At 31.7% G+C, this 16,467-nt stretch overlaps 1 protein-coding gene and 1 long non-coding RNA gene across 2 annotated transcripts in view; one reads left to right on the plus strand and one right to left on the minus strand.

The window, feature by feature from the left end:
- Positions 1-16,467, minus strand: part of LOC140177133 (uncharacterized) — a 109,980-nt gene that overhangs the window by 3,325 nt on the left and 90,188 nt on the right. The gene's annotated exons all lie outside the window — the stretch shown is intronic.
- Positions 529-16,135, plus strand: LOC112728285 (protein transport Sec1a). Its single transcript, XM_025778356.3, has 21 exons — positions 529-813; positions 1,521-1,576; positions 1,678-1,759; positions 2,159-2,237; positions 2,776-2,826; positions 2,965-3,061; positions 3,156-3,188; positions 3,736-3,861; positions 4,041-4,229; positions 4,402-4,485; positions 4,874-4,972; positions 5,062-5,132; positions 5,953-6,049; positions 6,380-6,505; positions 6,600-6,695; positions 7,359-7,481; positions 7,726-7,806; positions 8,640-8,833; positions 14,062-14,155; positions 14,245-14,334; positions 15,675-16,135. Exons 1-21 carry the CDS (start codon positions 738-740, stop codon positions 15,726-15,728), a joined length of 1,998 nt encoding a protein of 665 aa, XP_025634141.1. The 5' UTR covers positions 529-737; the 3' UTR covers positions 15,729-16,135.

The raw sequence follows: 16,467 nt of genomic DNA on the forward strand, positions 1-16,467 counted from the left end.
TAATTTAATTAAGTGTGTATAGAATTTAATCTTTGTTTTAGTATAAGAATTTGGGCTTGTTATTCCAATCATTGAGGTATCTACCTATCAACCAAAAAAGTTAGTAGTAATTAGTAAGTATATATGTTCGAAGGAAAATATCCTGGTTAAATAAAAAAGTTAAACTCATAATACCAAAACAAAAGAAAACAGTAGCTAAAATCATAAAATATATTCAGAGCAAAAAAAGTTTTACATAGATATTTAATAATAAATTATCATAAGCACAAAAAAAAAAAAATTCTCACTAATATAATCAGTGAATCTAATGAACTACTTAAAGAATTATCAAAAACATAAAAATGATAATATAAAAAAATTAATGTGTCAAAATTAAATCCATTGAGTTTATTGAAAAAAAAAAGGAAAAAAAAAATCATATAATAGATTGGAGAATGGGCATTACAGCCATTACAGCCATTACCAATGATTATGAAACCAAGTATAAAAGTGGATTTGGCTCGACTCAACGCGCGCAAAAACGTAACCGAAACTCGAGTTCCAAATCACACGTTCACACCCCCCAACTCTCACACACTTATAAGGACTTTCTCAGCGCTCTCGTTCTTTCTCCCTCAACGGTTCCAACGACTTTCTCTCTCCTCTCTTTCTCTTTCTCTCTCTATCTCTCTTCGCCATTGTCGATTCTCGAATCTGCATCCGGAGCTGATAATCGCAACCAGCTTCTGCAAACAACAATGTCGCTTTCGGATTCGGAGACATCTAACAGCAACACGCCCGAGTACAAACCGTTCAAGCAAATCAGCCACGATCGTGAGATCCATTTCCTTCTGTCTCTCACTTAGTTTATTTTTCCTTGTCCTCTTTTGTTTATGTTTGTTTTTCGAGAAATGTTAGCTCAGAAAATATATCGTAGATGCATTATGGTTCTGCCTTGCTAGCTAGCTGTGAAGCTTCGATGACCAGTTTCTCTTTATATGACAAATCTTTCTCCAGGCAGAGCTCAGTATCGGAGCATCCTCACTTAGAATTCTAGATTTATTCATTTCCTATGCATTTGATCTAGAATTCGAATTCGGATAGTTTTCTTTTTCCTCCGAGCGAATTTATTGAATTTCTGGATGCTTCATTTTTCAATTTTTTCTAGAAAATGAACAGGTATATGCTTTTCCTGTTGAAATGTTTGCAGGATTTAAGTGTAGAAAAATTCCTGGGAAGGAATATTAGATGATTTACATCTGAAATCATATTTTTCATGCTAAGCTCAAAATAGAATACACAGTATTATGCATGCGAAATATCTTCTTATAACTTGGCTGTGGAAGGAATTTGTTCACCGATGAAGAAGACAGAACATAGTATTCCATATATGTGACCTATAGGAAAATCTAATAATTAATAGGAGATTCTTTTAAATATTTAATCAAATCATTTAAATCTATGTAAAAGGGTATATTCAAGATGTCCATGAATTAGCTTTACTTCCGTAACTTATTCATGGTTGTTCTGGATGCTCATAGGGTTATTGTATGAAATGCTTAGATCAGCAAAGTCAGGGGATTCGAAAGCATGGAAGGTGTGTCTTAACATTTTATATTTGCATATCTTCAATTCTGATCTAAATTCAAGTTGATAGCAGATTTTAACCATTTGTTTTTTTTTTTCTAATTCTGGCAGGTGCTCATAATGGACAAGGTCACAGTTAAAGTAATGTCACATTCATGCAAAATGGCGGATATCACAGACCAAGACGTTTCTTGTAAGAACCCTTATAATATATAGCCTTTTTTGAGTGTACTTTTTTCTTGCTTTTCTTATTTAGTACTCAGTTACTCGGATCGATGGCACAAGCAAAAACATGCCATTGATACCAAATGCCACTTTAATTTCAAGAATTTCAAGAAATCAAACATGATACACTTAATTCTAGTCTGCACGCTGAGATCATCTGCGTTAATATTTTTCAAGCATTAAGCCATGTTTGTTAAGCTCATTTGAACTTTAGTTGTTCAATTTCTTAGCTTTCTGCTTTTCATTTTCCTTGAAGTTTTCTTCAAATATTCATTGAGTCAACTATATATAGAATATAGTGCAACATTTTGCTTTCTGGTTACTGTCAAAATATGGTATTATATAAACTATCGACATCTCATTGCAGTGGTGGAAGACCTTTTTCGGAGAAGGCAGCCATTACCATCTATGGATGCTGTTTATTTCATCCAGCCTACAAAAGAGAAGTAATTTAGTCTTAGTTAGATTTTTTTTTTCTTGAGTTGCCAAAAGGTAGTATTATAAGAATCATATAATAAAATGAAATTATTTTTTAATTCTTGAAGGACTAGTTTTCGATTATAACATAATGTTACATTTTCTGGTATTCATTTTGCAAATTCCCCACTTGTAAATGTGTATTGGAGTTTGTATTCGTGTCTATCTTATCACCAATTTCAACTATATATAGTATATTAGTTTTTTATGATTTCTCTGCTGGCCATTCTTCTCCTCAGTAAACAACATCCAAACATACTCTGAAAACAAGCACAACATAGAAATAGACTAATAAATATAAATTTATAATTTCTATTAAACTAGATCTTTCATTTACAATTTTGAACATATATAATTATCTGCTATAGTATCAGTATTTGAAACTTGCAAAGTGCTGGTAACTTTTTCTATATTTTAAATATTTAACAATATTTTTTTCTGTTATATCTTTCATTTTCACATGCATATTTTTTATCCATATTAAACATCTCTTTTGCTAGCACGCAGTGTGGTCATGTTCTTGTCTGACATGTCTGGAAGGGAGCCCCTATACAGAAAGTATGAGGAGAATTCTACTTTTTCCAATTTTTAAATATTGTACTTATGAGCTTAATCAGAATCAAACTAATTGTTTTAATTTTTCCCTTTATTTTCTTAATTTTTCTTCTTCTTTTTCCAATCCATTTTCTTTTCCAGAGCGTATGTATTTTTCAGTCACCCAATCCCTAAGGAACTTGTAAACCATATCAAGTGTGATACAAGTGTTTTACCCCGCATAGGTGCCTTGAGAGAGGTAAGGATTTTATTTCCCTTGTTTTAAGCTATCAAGGTATATTCTTCATCAAATTACTAAAACTGTTCTTTTCTTTTATCGTTTTATTTTTCAGATGAATTTGGAATATTTTCCTATTGATAGTCAGGTATGGAATGATAGAACTGTTCATGCTTCAGTTCAGTGCATGGGAGCATGCATATTGCTTGAATTACATGATGTACTATATAGCTCTGTTCCGATTGAATTGAGCTTTTATAATATTACCTAACAAGATATTTATGTCCTTGATACATGGAAAATAAATTTATATTTAGGAGAATATATACTATACTCTAAGCCTGCTTTGATTCTCCAAAATTTCTTGTACAGTATGTCCAAAAGATAACCCAAAATAATTAACTATATGGTTTTTTTGATGTCCTTATGTCCTATAAATGTTAAGACTTAGAGTTTTTCATTGAGGAAAAGAGAGATCAGACACAAAGAATAATAGGATGCAAACCACTGCAGTAGAGTATTTTTCTGATAATTTATATAGTAATTACGTTATTATATACTGGTACTACTAGTGTGATTGACACTAGTTATTATATTAATTTATTTTTAAACAGAAATTTTTCTTGACATTTTGACAATATGTTCTGAGTATGCAATAAAGGAATTATTTATCAACGGAGATCTATATCGCGCAGGCGTTTATCACCGATCATGAGACAGCATTGCAAGAACTTTATGGCAAGATGGAGAATACTCGCAAATTCAATGCATGCTTGAACAGTATGGCAACTCGACTAGCTACAGTTTTCGCTTCAATGAAGGTATTACTTTCGCATGTCCCATTCTGTATTTGTGACGAACTTAGATCGAGGTTATAATGGATTAATTACTTGTCTTTTGTTATTTTCAGCTTCTTCAATTTTACCTGTTCTCGTAGTTTCAGTTCAAGCATATTACGGTTGATCTAATTATACTATCCTAATGTTTCCCATCATGTTAGGAGTTTCCACATGTGAGGTATCGCTCTGTAAAGGCAACTGATGATTATACACCAACAGATCGTGATTTAGTACCTACCAAGCTAGCAGATGCTGTTTGGGACTTGATTACTAAATATAAAACAACTATTCCCAACTTTCCACAAAGCGAAACCTGCGACCTTATCATTGTTGATAGGTCCATAGACCAGGTTAAAAATATGAGCAAGATTACATATTATGAGCAGCTTAACTTTTAATACTAAAAAGGGAAAAATATACATGTGAGAAATGTAAAAAAAAAAGTGCTACAAAATTCTAAAAACTTTGCTGTGAACGCTTCTCACTGTTTGACAAATGTATGTTTCGGAAAAACATTCACAGATTGCTCCTGTCATTCATGAATGGACGTATGATGCTATGTGCCATGATTTGTTGACTTTGGATGGAAATAAATATGTTCAAGAGGTATAATTTTCCTCTCCGCTTCCTCCCTTACACAAGTTTTTACATTTTGCTGTTGGACATTTGATAGCAATATTTTGTTATACTCTTAATTATATTTTATTACTTTTTATACTAATTTCCAAAGTTCAGACTTAAATAAATTAATTGATATAATACAATCAACCAATAATTAAATACATTTAGTTGTATTTATAATAAGTTATGTTTATATTAAAATAGTGAGGTTAATATGTCTTTCTTCTAATGAAAAGTTTATTGTTTATGTTATTTATTTTACTAAACTTTATATATAATATTAATTTTAATTGAATTCACATATTATAATTTCTAAATATTGACATATATGTATCTTATTGGCGTCCATTTTACTATTTATATTTTGTTTTAGATTCCCAGCAAATCAGGAGGCCCACCTGAGACAAAAGAGTTCATTTTAGATGAAAATGATTCAGTCTGGGCTGAACTTCGCAATACACATATAGCAGATGTATGTTTTTTTGTTCACTGTTATCAGCTTACACGCAAATATAGTTAATACGTGAAGTACCAATACTCTTTTACAAACTAAAATTTCAGGCTAGTGAAAGATTGCATGACAAGTTTACCAACTTCGTGCAAAAGAACAAAGCTGCCCAACTCCATGGAAGGTTTGCACTCACACCTTTCTCCTTCATTTATACTTTATAGTAAATTTTGGCCAATTCATAAAATACAAGGTCAAACTAAGGTCCTTATTGCCATCATTCATTTGATTCTGTCTTCCAGCTCAACTTCATTAAACGTTATCTTCTGTGTGAAAGTTATCAATTGATAGGATTATATGACGAAAGTTAGCATAGGTAATTACAAATATTACTGAATCCGCCTTTAATGGTTAATCCTTCGACAGTACAAGAATTAATTAGAGAAATGTTAAACGTGTTTTTATTTTAAATTGGATAAGTCATGAACTCATAATTAATTATCATTGGGTTTAACTGCTGAAACACCCAATCCAATGGTGATGAATGTGTGGATCAGCCTAATATATATACATAAAGTAATTATTCCTATTATTACTAATTAGATAATGCAGATTTAGACTTAAGCACTGGAAATTTATACGGGTCTGGAGTTTCAGTGATATTGGGATATTAAAGACATGCAAAACCTTAATTTAGTTCTCTCAAGTCACAATTCAAGATAACCAGCTTCTGACGAATTATAGTTCAAATGAATTGAATCGGTATTCCTCTGGTTAGAGGTACATGGGTAAACTATTTTTTGCTCGGAAAAAGGGGGATTGCAGGCCTCGGAATTACATTATAGTCTTTTTAGAGGCATCAATAAAGTTACATATCAAACCTTCTCTTATAAGCTTTCATTAGTTTTCTCCTTCTATCATTTTCACTTAATTATTTGACTATTTCTTTTAAACATGAAGCTAGTGCCACATACTTAAGTAAGTATAAATTTCATTCTCTGCAGAGATGGTAATGAATTATCTACACGTGACTTGCAAAAAATGGTTCAAGCCTTGCCTCAGTACACTGAGCAAATGGAAAAGATTTCGCTCCATGTGGAGGTTATTTTTTTACCATCTTCTATTTTAACTTTCTATTTTTATTTAATTTTATGAGAACTGCTTAGAAACAATATTTGGGTATAGCTTTAATTATAACAGTAGTGTTTAGAGGACTCAAAGGACACCCTCTATGAAAATCCATGCTGAGCGTAGTGTTAGACGACATAAGCAAAAGATTACATGATTATTCCAAGATGATGATAAAGGTTACTAATTAGCTGGGTTTAATTTTGATGCATTGAGTTTTATGCTATTAATAAATGGGAATTGAACTTTTATAAGAGAAATATTTCTTTACACGGACAATTGTTCTTGATAAATTCAATGCAGATAGCTGGAAAGATCAATACAATTATAAGAGAAAATGAGCTTCGAGATCTAGGACAATTAGAGCAAGATCTTGTATTTGGGGATGCTGGAGCAAAGGAAGTTATCAACTATCTTCTAAAAAAGCAGGTCTTTTACTGAAGGCTCAACATCATTTGTTGCTTAACATACAATAATGTACACTTCCTTAGTTTCTTTTATTTACATTTTGCACCACATGCAGGATCTAAGCCCGGAATATAAATTGCGCTTGTTGATGATTTATGCAATTGTCTATCCTGATAAGTTCGAGGGTGATAAAGCCACAAAACTAATGCAGGTCCTGTGAAAATATGCTTCTTTCATTATTCTTCAACTCCAATCTTACTTATACGGAAGTTATGGATATAACTTCCTAATAATAAGCATGAAAATCCTTCTTTCTATGCATACCTCCGAAGGTTATAATACAAGACGTTCAGTACTATGATCAGATAAATGTCCGTCTGAAGTTTAGTGGATAAAATTCATCATGGAATTGAACTTTCATGTGCGGGAGCCTAGCTTTGACCTGCTACATGTTCATGTCACATTTTTAGAACTCAGGAAATCATTTCACTTTCACACACTTATCTATGACTTGCTCTTACATAAACCCAGCTAAGTTGTCTAAGACACCAAAAAGAATAGGTTACCTCTGGATGTCACATCATTAGTTTTCTTGGTATATAAATGAAATTTGTCAAGACCAAGATGAAAAATACCAAGTGAATAAATTAAATCAGATTTTGAAGTCTGATATGTTTTATTTTTGTGGACCGTTCTGGTTTTCCAGGCAGTGTGAATTTATCAACCTGTAATTTTTGTAAGTCAAACGGAAGAAGTTACCATATACATGCCCTACAGAATTTTTTTTGACAAAAGTGTATAACTGTATATAACTTATATATAGAAGTTCAGGCTATCAAATGTCATTAAATGGTTGATTTGTGTTTGTAATCAGTTGGCAAAATTATCACCTGATGACATGAAAGTGATTAGTAATGTGCAATTACTTGCGGGATCAGCAAACAAGAAGTCGACTACCAGCAGCAGTGGTTTCTCACTCAAATTCAGTAATCAAAAGGTAATTTTGTTTACTCCCTAGGTTGAAGAATAACTCTCGCATTGATTAATGAAAAAATTATATACATCTGAGTTATTATTTTCGGATGAATGGAGTAGTCATTTTATGCTTGTGAAGAGACAATTATTCGGCTTTAAAATGTTTCTGGATGAAACTAATATTTTCATTAGAGAATGCTCCCTTGCATTCCATGTTGTAATAAAATCTCTTCACGATCAATGTGTAAACTTTTTGTATTGCATAGACAAAACAAGCAGCACGAAAAGATCGTTCTGACGAGGAAGAAGAAACATGGCAACTAGTTCGATTTTTTCCCATGATAGAGGTATGACTAAATATCATGAGAGCTCTCCCTGATTGTTTTCCATTTATGATTATTTACTAGAAAACTCCGTCACTAGAGATTACATGTTGATAACTTTAGGTAAATCTTGGATAATAATTCTTACGGTTAAATAACATCCTTCAATTTTTGTATGATATCTAAGTCTTTTGTTATTTTATTCTTGTCATTAGCCCACTCCTGTATATCATGTTAACCAAATTTCACATTTTAAGTGTAGATAAAAGATTGATTTTTAGAATTAAATTAAAATCATTCGATTCTAATAATAATTAAATAACTTTTGCCAAATTAATTTTCCTATCATGATGATAAAACTATAAAACACCGTTACTCCAAGTACTTTGCATGTTAATTTAGTTAAATTTCATAATTATGTTACATAGATGTTGACATAATTAATTTTCATCTCTGTCTTACACTCTTATTACCAAATGTATTGGTTAATTATCTGTTGCGCACCATAATGAGTATCACACTTGAAATCTGGACAAAACTAGTTTTCTCATATTTGTATTCTCTTCTCATATATATAGTGCCATTTATACCAATGAAAGCACAAAGATTCTGTGGCATATGAAAATGTAATCGTAGATGAGGCTTCCTAAGCTACGTTTTATGCATGCATTTATGTTATCACCGAATGTAAACTTCCTTATCATAATGGTGGCATTTATCCTCGAATGACCAATTAATGTGAGCCATGAAATCTTTATATTTTCCTAATAAATACTTCAATGCCATCTTCATTCAAATGTTCTTTACGTTATATGATCAATGTAAAATTGAAGTATAGATTGTACTGCGTTTGGCAGGAGATCATTGAAGATCTCAATAAGGGGCAGTTATCAAAGAGTGATTATTCATGCAAAAATGAACCAGCCCCTGTTCCCAAACAGGCTCCTGTTGGAACCAACCAACGCACCGCGGCAGCTGCAACTACTGGCGGACCCAAATCAAGGAGGACCGCAAACTGGGCACGTCGAGGATCAGACGATGGATATTCAAGGTGACATGAAATTCTTCCCTTGTGTTTAGTAAGGATAGCTTATTTTTGTTATGGATAATCAGAGTTAGGCACACCTCTAGCATATTACATACTATGAGTGTGAGTGAAAGGGTTTGATATAGAGTATCACGAGTAAATACAACTAAAATTATAAGTGCGGTAACTTTGTACAGGGTAACCGTATAGGTAGATAGGACTATATAGTAAATAGCACTCGTACAGTGAACAATAAAATAGTACTATGTCAGCAACAAAATAACACTCTTAATTTAACATGGAAAACTCCAAAATTATCGAGTGAAAAATCACGGGCCAAATTTAAAAAATATTTACTATATTTAATCATAGTTACAATATAGTGTGATCATAGTAGACACTTTTCTGGAATACTAAAAAATTTAACTAAGATCCAATATTTATTCTTCACAATATTTTTATTTTATATTATACACTCATTACAATATTTTACTTACTATAAAAAATCACACAAAGAAAACCACAAGAAGCTTTAATTTTTTATTGCTTGTGTCTTGGTGCCCTTAACTCATGCACCAAAGGCCGCCTTTTATAGTCTCCAAAACAAGTACTAAAGTGCCAGCTATCACTAACAGAAGTGCCAATTTTTTTCTAAATACGGTGTCTAACATTGTATGAAGAAAGTGACAAAAGGCAATCCACTTACGTTTCCAACAATCTCCACCTTGACTTACATTTTGCAACAGTTTTCAACTTCTACAAACATTGACTAAGTTTAAACAATGTTTAAATTTGTCAATAGACAAACTTTTAGTCATCATGTCTGTTAAGTTCTCAGCTGTAGTTATTTTTTGAATAATAACAACGTCAGTATTTATACTTTCTCTGATAAAATGAAGCCAGACGTCAATATTCTTAGTCCTTTCATGATAAACTGAATTCTTAGCAAAGTGAATAGCATTTTGACTATTGCAATATACAATTGGTACTACTACTTGATTCAATCCAAAACTATCCAAAAGACCAGACAACCAAATACCTTTTTTACAGCCTCAGTCAATGCCATATACTCAGCTTCAGTTGTAGATAATATAACTGTAGACTGCAACATCGCCTTCCAACTTCAGTTATACATCCAAGGACTGCAAAGATATAAGATGTTAATGACCTCCTTTTTATCTGAATCGCCTGCATAATTAGAATCAATATAGCCAACAATTTCACGGTTCTTCTGACCATCAAACACCAAACATACATTCGTCGAGCCTCTCAAGTATCTCATAATCCATTTCATAGCTTCCCAGTGTATCTTTTATAGGATTGCTCATAAATCTGCTGATTACGTTTACTATTTGTGAAATATCTGGTCTAATGCATACCATGACATACATGAGATTGCTAATAATACTAGAGTATGATATACGAGACATAAGCTTCACTTCCTCCTTGTTTTCAGACATTCTTTTGAGGATAACTTAAAATGGGTAGCTAACGGAGTTCCAATTGGTTTAACTTGATCCATATTGAAGCGTTGTAGTACTTTTGTAATGTAACTATGTTGTGTTAAACACAACCTACCACAATGCCTCTCCCTATGAATCTCCATTCGCAGAATTTTTTTTTACTGTACCAATCCTTCATCTTGAATTCCTTTTCCAACTGAGCTTTCCACATACTAATTTCAGCTTTATCATTTACTGCAATTAGCATATCATCAAAACACAACAACAGATAAATTCGTGAACTATCTAGAAGTTCCTTAGAGTAGATGCAATTATCATATTGATTTCTGTTATAACCAATACTAATCATAAAAGCATCAAACCTCTTGTTCCATTGTTTAGGGGATTGCTTCAAATTGTACAATGACTTCTTCACCAAGAAAACATTATCTTTTTTCTCAAGATCTATAAATCCTTCTAGCGGACTCATGTAGATTGTTACCTCTAACTTACCATGTAAGAAAGTCGTTTTACATCAAACCGTTCAAACTATAAGTCAAACGTACTTACAGTAGCTAATATGCCTCGAACAGAGCTATTTTTAGCAACATGAGAGAATATTTAATTGAAGTGGATACCCTCCTTCTGAATATAGCATTTTGCTACTAGTCTTGCCTTGGACCTGGGAGGTTTAATACCTGGAATACCTTTCTTTCTTTTGAAGACCCATTTGCATCTAATCCCCTTTTTTTCCCTTTGGAAGTTCCACCAACTTCCACATCTGATCTTTGTGAAGAGATTCAATCCCTCTTTTTGATGCATCGTGCACGTTCTAGAAGTGTTCTACTCATACGCTCTGCAACTCCATTCTGCTGTGATGTACAGTATGGTGCGTCACTATATTAGTATTTCTGGAGAACTCTGCAAATTCTTGACTGCAAAATCCTCTACCATTGTCGGTTCTTAATCTCTTAACTAGCCGTCCAGTTTGCTTCTCAACCATGGCCTTCCATTGCTTGAATTTGCCAAACACTTTATCTTTTTTCTTCAAGAAAAAAACCTAGACCTTTCTGGAATAATCATCGATCAATGTGAGAAAATAATGAGCTCCACCTAGTGAGTTGATTGGGGCAGGACCCCAAACGTTTGAGTGGACACACTCCAATATCCCTTTGTTATTATGTTTACCAGAGTTGAACTTTACTCGTTTCTATTTTTCAAAGACATAGTTTTCACAAAAACCAAGTTTACAACTCTTCTAATCCTTTCAGCAAGTCTTTGCTAACAAGTATAGACATTTCTTTCTCACTCATATGACCAAGTCTCATATGCCACAGTCGTGTAGCATCATTATCACCTTTCTCTAAGGATACGACAACAACATTTTCACTAACTGTGCTCTTTTGCAAAAGATAGATCCCACCATGAAGCTTTTCTTTGATCACCGCCATTGAGCCGTTCAATACCTTCAAAAAATCACCTTCATAAGTGAATTTGTAATTTTTTTTGACAAAGACACTCAAGGAAATCAGATTTCTATCTAGTTCTTTTACCATCTTCTGATCCGATTCGTACCTCTCCTTCATCTATAACTAGAATTAGTCTGTTATCTCCCATTCTTTCCTATTTTTGTAGGAAGTAAAAAGATCTTTGCTAGGTGTCATGTGAAAAGATGTTCCAGAATCCATAATCTACTCGTCTCTGTAGTTGCCAGTAAATATGGTTAGAGAGAAACCAGTGTCACTGTCATCAAAACTCTCAATTATTAAGTTGGCAGAATTTCCTAATTTCTTCGTCCTTTATGGACAATTTCTTCTAATGTATTTTGGCTACTGGTAATGGAAGCACTTAACATACTTGTGCTTCCTAGACTTTGATCCTCTCTTACTCGAGCTTGTAGATCCTCTTTCTTTACTACATCCTCTTGTCACAAATAATCCATCTGCGGGTGATTTAACCGTGGATCCAGATATTAATTTCTGATGTTTTTTTGTCATCAGTGCATCTTTGACATTTTGCACTGTGATTTCGAATCTATCATCTAGCATGATATCACAGAAATTATCGCACGAGGAAGGTAGTGACGTCAATAGGATTATAGCTTGATAAACATCTTCTACTGTTACTCCGGATGTTCCAACATTGGATATCATTTTGTTGGAGTCATCTATATGCTCTGGGATCATCTTGTTTCCAGTATACTTGAAGGTGTACAACTGTTTCTGTTGATACAACTTGTTGGATGAGGTCTTTATAGAATATTTATTCTCTAAAGCCTTCCATAAGGAATCAACAGTTGTTTCTTTCATAACCTCTTACAAGACATTGTCTGCAAAACTTAGTCGTATAATACTCTCTGCTTTAGCCATTGCCTCTTTCTTTCTTTTTTTCAGAAAACAACGCTGGCAATTTACTTTCACCTTGTAGTGCATTTACTATACCGTAATGGCCAAGTAGAGACTCCATCTTCAACTTTCATAAGCTTAAATCATTTGAACGGTCAAATTTCTCTCTTTCAAATTTTGGTACCAACATCTTGGATATGAAACCAAAAATAATTCTCTAATAACAAAGAACAACTCTTTTTCTGACGTAAAAAATAAGACAGTGCTATAACCGTAGAGCATACTAAGATGGAACTTTATCTTAAGACTAAGTGACTCTGGTACCACTTGTTATAAGTACTAATGAGTACTAGAGAGTCTACCTATAATTCAGTATTTATTCCTCACAATAATATGATTTTATATTTCACACTCTTTACAATATTACACTTACTATAAAATATCACACTAAAACCACAAAAAGCTTTTATTATTGATACTGTTTTGATGCCCTTAACTCATGCACCAAAGGCCTCTTTTTATAGGCTTCAAAACAAGTACTATAACGCCAGCTATCACCAACTTAAAGTGCCAAATTTCTTCTAAGTACGATGCCTAACTTTCTTTGAATTTTCCTTTATTTGGTGGCCAACATTGTTTGAAAAAAATGGCAAAAGGCAAGCCACTTACGTTTCCAACAAATTTTTTCCCAAAAAAAATATTTGCTAACATCTGGGTTCGTTAGGTTTTAAGTTTGCCAAGCAGAACAAATATCTTAGTTTATACTTATGAAAAGCATCAATTCTCCTCCTAAAAATAATATCAAACCCATTTAACGTGTATCATAGCAGAAAATATAGAAACAAAAAGTAAAAGAGAAAGCAATTGTATTGAGCAAATTATATACGCTTTTCTTTTTCAAATAAACTAGATTTAGATCATCATTGTAGCGCAAGGAACAAAATTCGAGTAATATATTTTTCCTTTTATAAAAAGAAATAATTGAATCGTTCCGATCCTCTTGACAAACAAATATGTTAGCATCATATAGAAACAATTTGTAGTTTGTAATGAGTGACATGAAAGTGGACAGAAAATTCACAAGATATTTTGTAATAACAGCTATATATTTGAGTGAAATTGTAATTATTATCTTAAAATTGATGTTTAAGTATTGTTTATTTTTTCTTAATCTATTATTTAATCAACATAAAAAGTTAAATTAAATATAGAGAAATATTAATCTCATTGCATAGAATGAGAGCAAGATATTTTTGTTAGCTAAGATACGAGAAAAAAAAAAAGGGAAAGAAAATGATTTAAAATATTAAAGTAAACTGCATTTTACTCGTGAAGCCTTTCATTTCCCTCTTTTCACCTCCTAGCATACCCTTAACACAAATTTGTTTATTTAAAGAAAATGAATTGTACTTTGATATGAATTTGTATCAACCCTCAACTTATAGCTTTCCTGTTTCTTTTATAGTGACTCCACTTTGAAGAACACCGGCGGTGCTGATTTCAAGAAGATGGGAAAGCGAATCTTTGTGTTTATGATTGGTGGAGCTACTCGATCTGAGGTAGAATACGATCGGGTACTTCTGTAAATATCTATGGGATTTTGCAATTTTGCAATATCAGCTAATGAAACTATTCTGTTAATTTTCAGCTACGAGTTTGCCACAAGTTGACAACAAAACTCAAAAGAGAAATAATCTTAGGTACTTCTTGCATGGATGATCCTCCACAATATCTTACGGTAATAATAACCCTTCTTAATCACTTTCTGCAAATTCTCCCACATAGTGTAATTGCTCAAGAGCTTTAATCACTTATGCTTGGTTGGGTGTCATTAAGTTCATAAAAAAAATCTTTTTTTATTTTTTAGTATGTTTGGTAAATTTTTAATAATAAAAATAAAAATATTAAAAAAATAAAAAATATTTTTTTTGAAAAGCTACCATTTATATTCTTTTTTTAAAAGATCTTTTTTTTAAAAAAAAATATTTTTCACGTAATAAATAAACAAAAAAGTACTTTTATATGGTTATATCCAAATATAATTGATAAATAAAAAAATTTTTTACATGAGTTATCCAAACATAAAATTATTTTACTTTTCTATAAAATCTTTTAAAAAAAGATAACTTAAAAAATGATATTTTTTTAGAAGCTCCCCAAATAAGTCCAATCTTTAAAGGGTATCATTTAATGTGTATGTGTTATCAATAAAATGAAGTGAAAGACTATTGTGTGAATTTTGTAGAAATTCTTTCCTTCTCAAGGATTTTTTTTTTTCTCTACACACTTCTCTTACTAATATATATTTCTTTTCAAATAAATCCTACATCTACATCTAAATGTTAAAAAGAATAAAAATGTAGAGGTTACTTTTTGAGGTGTACATTATATTTTTATCTTCAAACTATTTAGTAAATTAGAACATAATAATATAAATATGGCTTAATTTATATATTCCTTTTATTTGAAAATACAAATTATTCTAACATTAATTTATTTATATAGACAACGGTCAATAACTTGATTATAATATCACTCTTAGGTACTATATTTTTGAAATAGAGTAATACAAATAAAATCTGTACACAAGTAAAGAGTGGAACATACAATTGTATATGGCCTTTCAAACTAACCCACAAATTTTACATGGTGATTTATTGAAAAATTAATCAATTTTTAAAATGGAGGGGGTATCTTTTTAACGTTTATGACTTTGATTTCCTCTTTCTAGCAACTTTTATAGAATTGACCTTCACTTGCTAACGTTAATGGCTTACTTAAGCCGCTAAATAGAAGGAGGATATTTCATATTCGAAACTCCTATGTAAATAACCAGTTTTACTTTTATGTAATAGTGACATAAATCCAAAAACAAGATGTGTTTTTTGCGTTTTATATAACGATTTTTCATTTTTGTGGTTACATTGTATTACAAACTTAACATTTTACAGTTCTTTTTGGGTGCAGTCATAAAAAATAGTTGTTTACAAAACATTTATCTTTCATATTTATTTGGTGTCTCCTTGGGTTCTCTTGTTGGTTAATTTTCATTTTTCTAATTGTGGTGAAATGTTACAGAAACTGAAGCTATTGTTAGAGGATATTCCTACACTGAATGGTCTCGGGATATAAGTAAATAAGTAATTATCTATGAAGATTGCTGGCAGGAGGTTAAAACAGTTTGGCTATACTTTTGTATCCCTAAACTTATAGATAGCTAGTGACCTAGCTAGTGTATGTCCTCATGTCAAAGGCACCCAAGTTTTATCTTATTTATTTTTTTACCTTATACAAACTTTACCTCCCACCACTTGGTATATATATATATTTGATGACGATATTAATAAATTCAAATTAGTTACATACTGGTGTTATATGTAAAGAATACAATTCATCATCTGCCCTGATACATAAGCTCCTTAATAATTGTATTGATGAGTAGTACAATGTACTTAAACCCATTATTAGCAGGTTTGAGCTAATTTTGTAAAGAATCAATAAGCTCTGGATAGTTGTTATGCATATACCTCTTGTTGATAAGTGATGTTATTTTCCGCAAATTAATATTCTCTTCTTTTTTACTATATATATCGCATCATGATTTGATTTTCGACACAAGTGCATTTAGAGAATTTTGCTTTTTGGCCTCTTATGTGCTTGTGTGGCATTAAACCTTGACAGTAAGTTTTTCTTAACAATTGGTTACTTATTTTAGTTACAACTGTGTATGAACCGTGCTGAGTACGGAAAAATTTATAAAAATAAAATAAAAATTATATGATTAGATATTAAAAAAAAAACACAATAATTATTATTTTAAAAAATTTATAAAATTATGATCAAAATCAAAGTTTAACTTAAAAAAGTGAGT

The sequence above is a fragment of the Arachis hypogaea genome, chromosome 12 (genome assembly GCF_003086295.3).
Source record: "Arachis hypogaea cultivar Tifrunner chromosome 12, arahy.Tifrunner.gnm2.J5K5, whole genome shotgun sequence".
Classification (NCBI taxonomy): domain Eukaryota; kingdom Viridiplantae; phylum Streptophyta; class Magnoliopsida; order Fabales; family Fabaceae; genus Arachis; species Arachis hypogaea.

Bases quoted from the DNA above. Each gene is read 5' to 3' on its own strand.
- LOC112728285 (XM_025778356.3), top strand. From the start codon at position 738: ATGTCGCTTTCGGATTCGGAGACATCTAACAGCAACACGCCCGAGTAC. The intron at 1,760-2,158 runs GTAAGAACCCTT...ATCTCATTGCAG, and splicing joins CACAGACCAAGACGTTTCTT to TGGTGGAAGACCTTTTTCGG. The intron at 3,862-4,040 runs GTATTACTTTCG...CCATCATGTTAG, and splicing joins CAGTTTTCGCTTCAATGAAG to GAGTTTCCACATGTGAGGTA.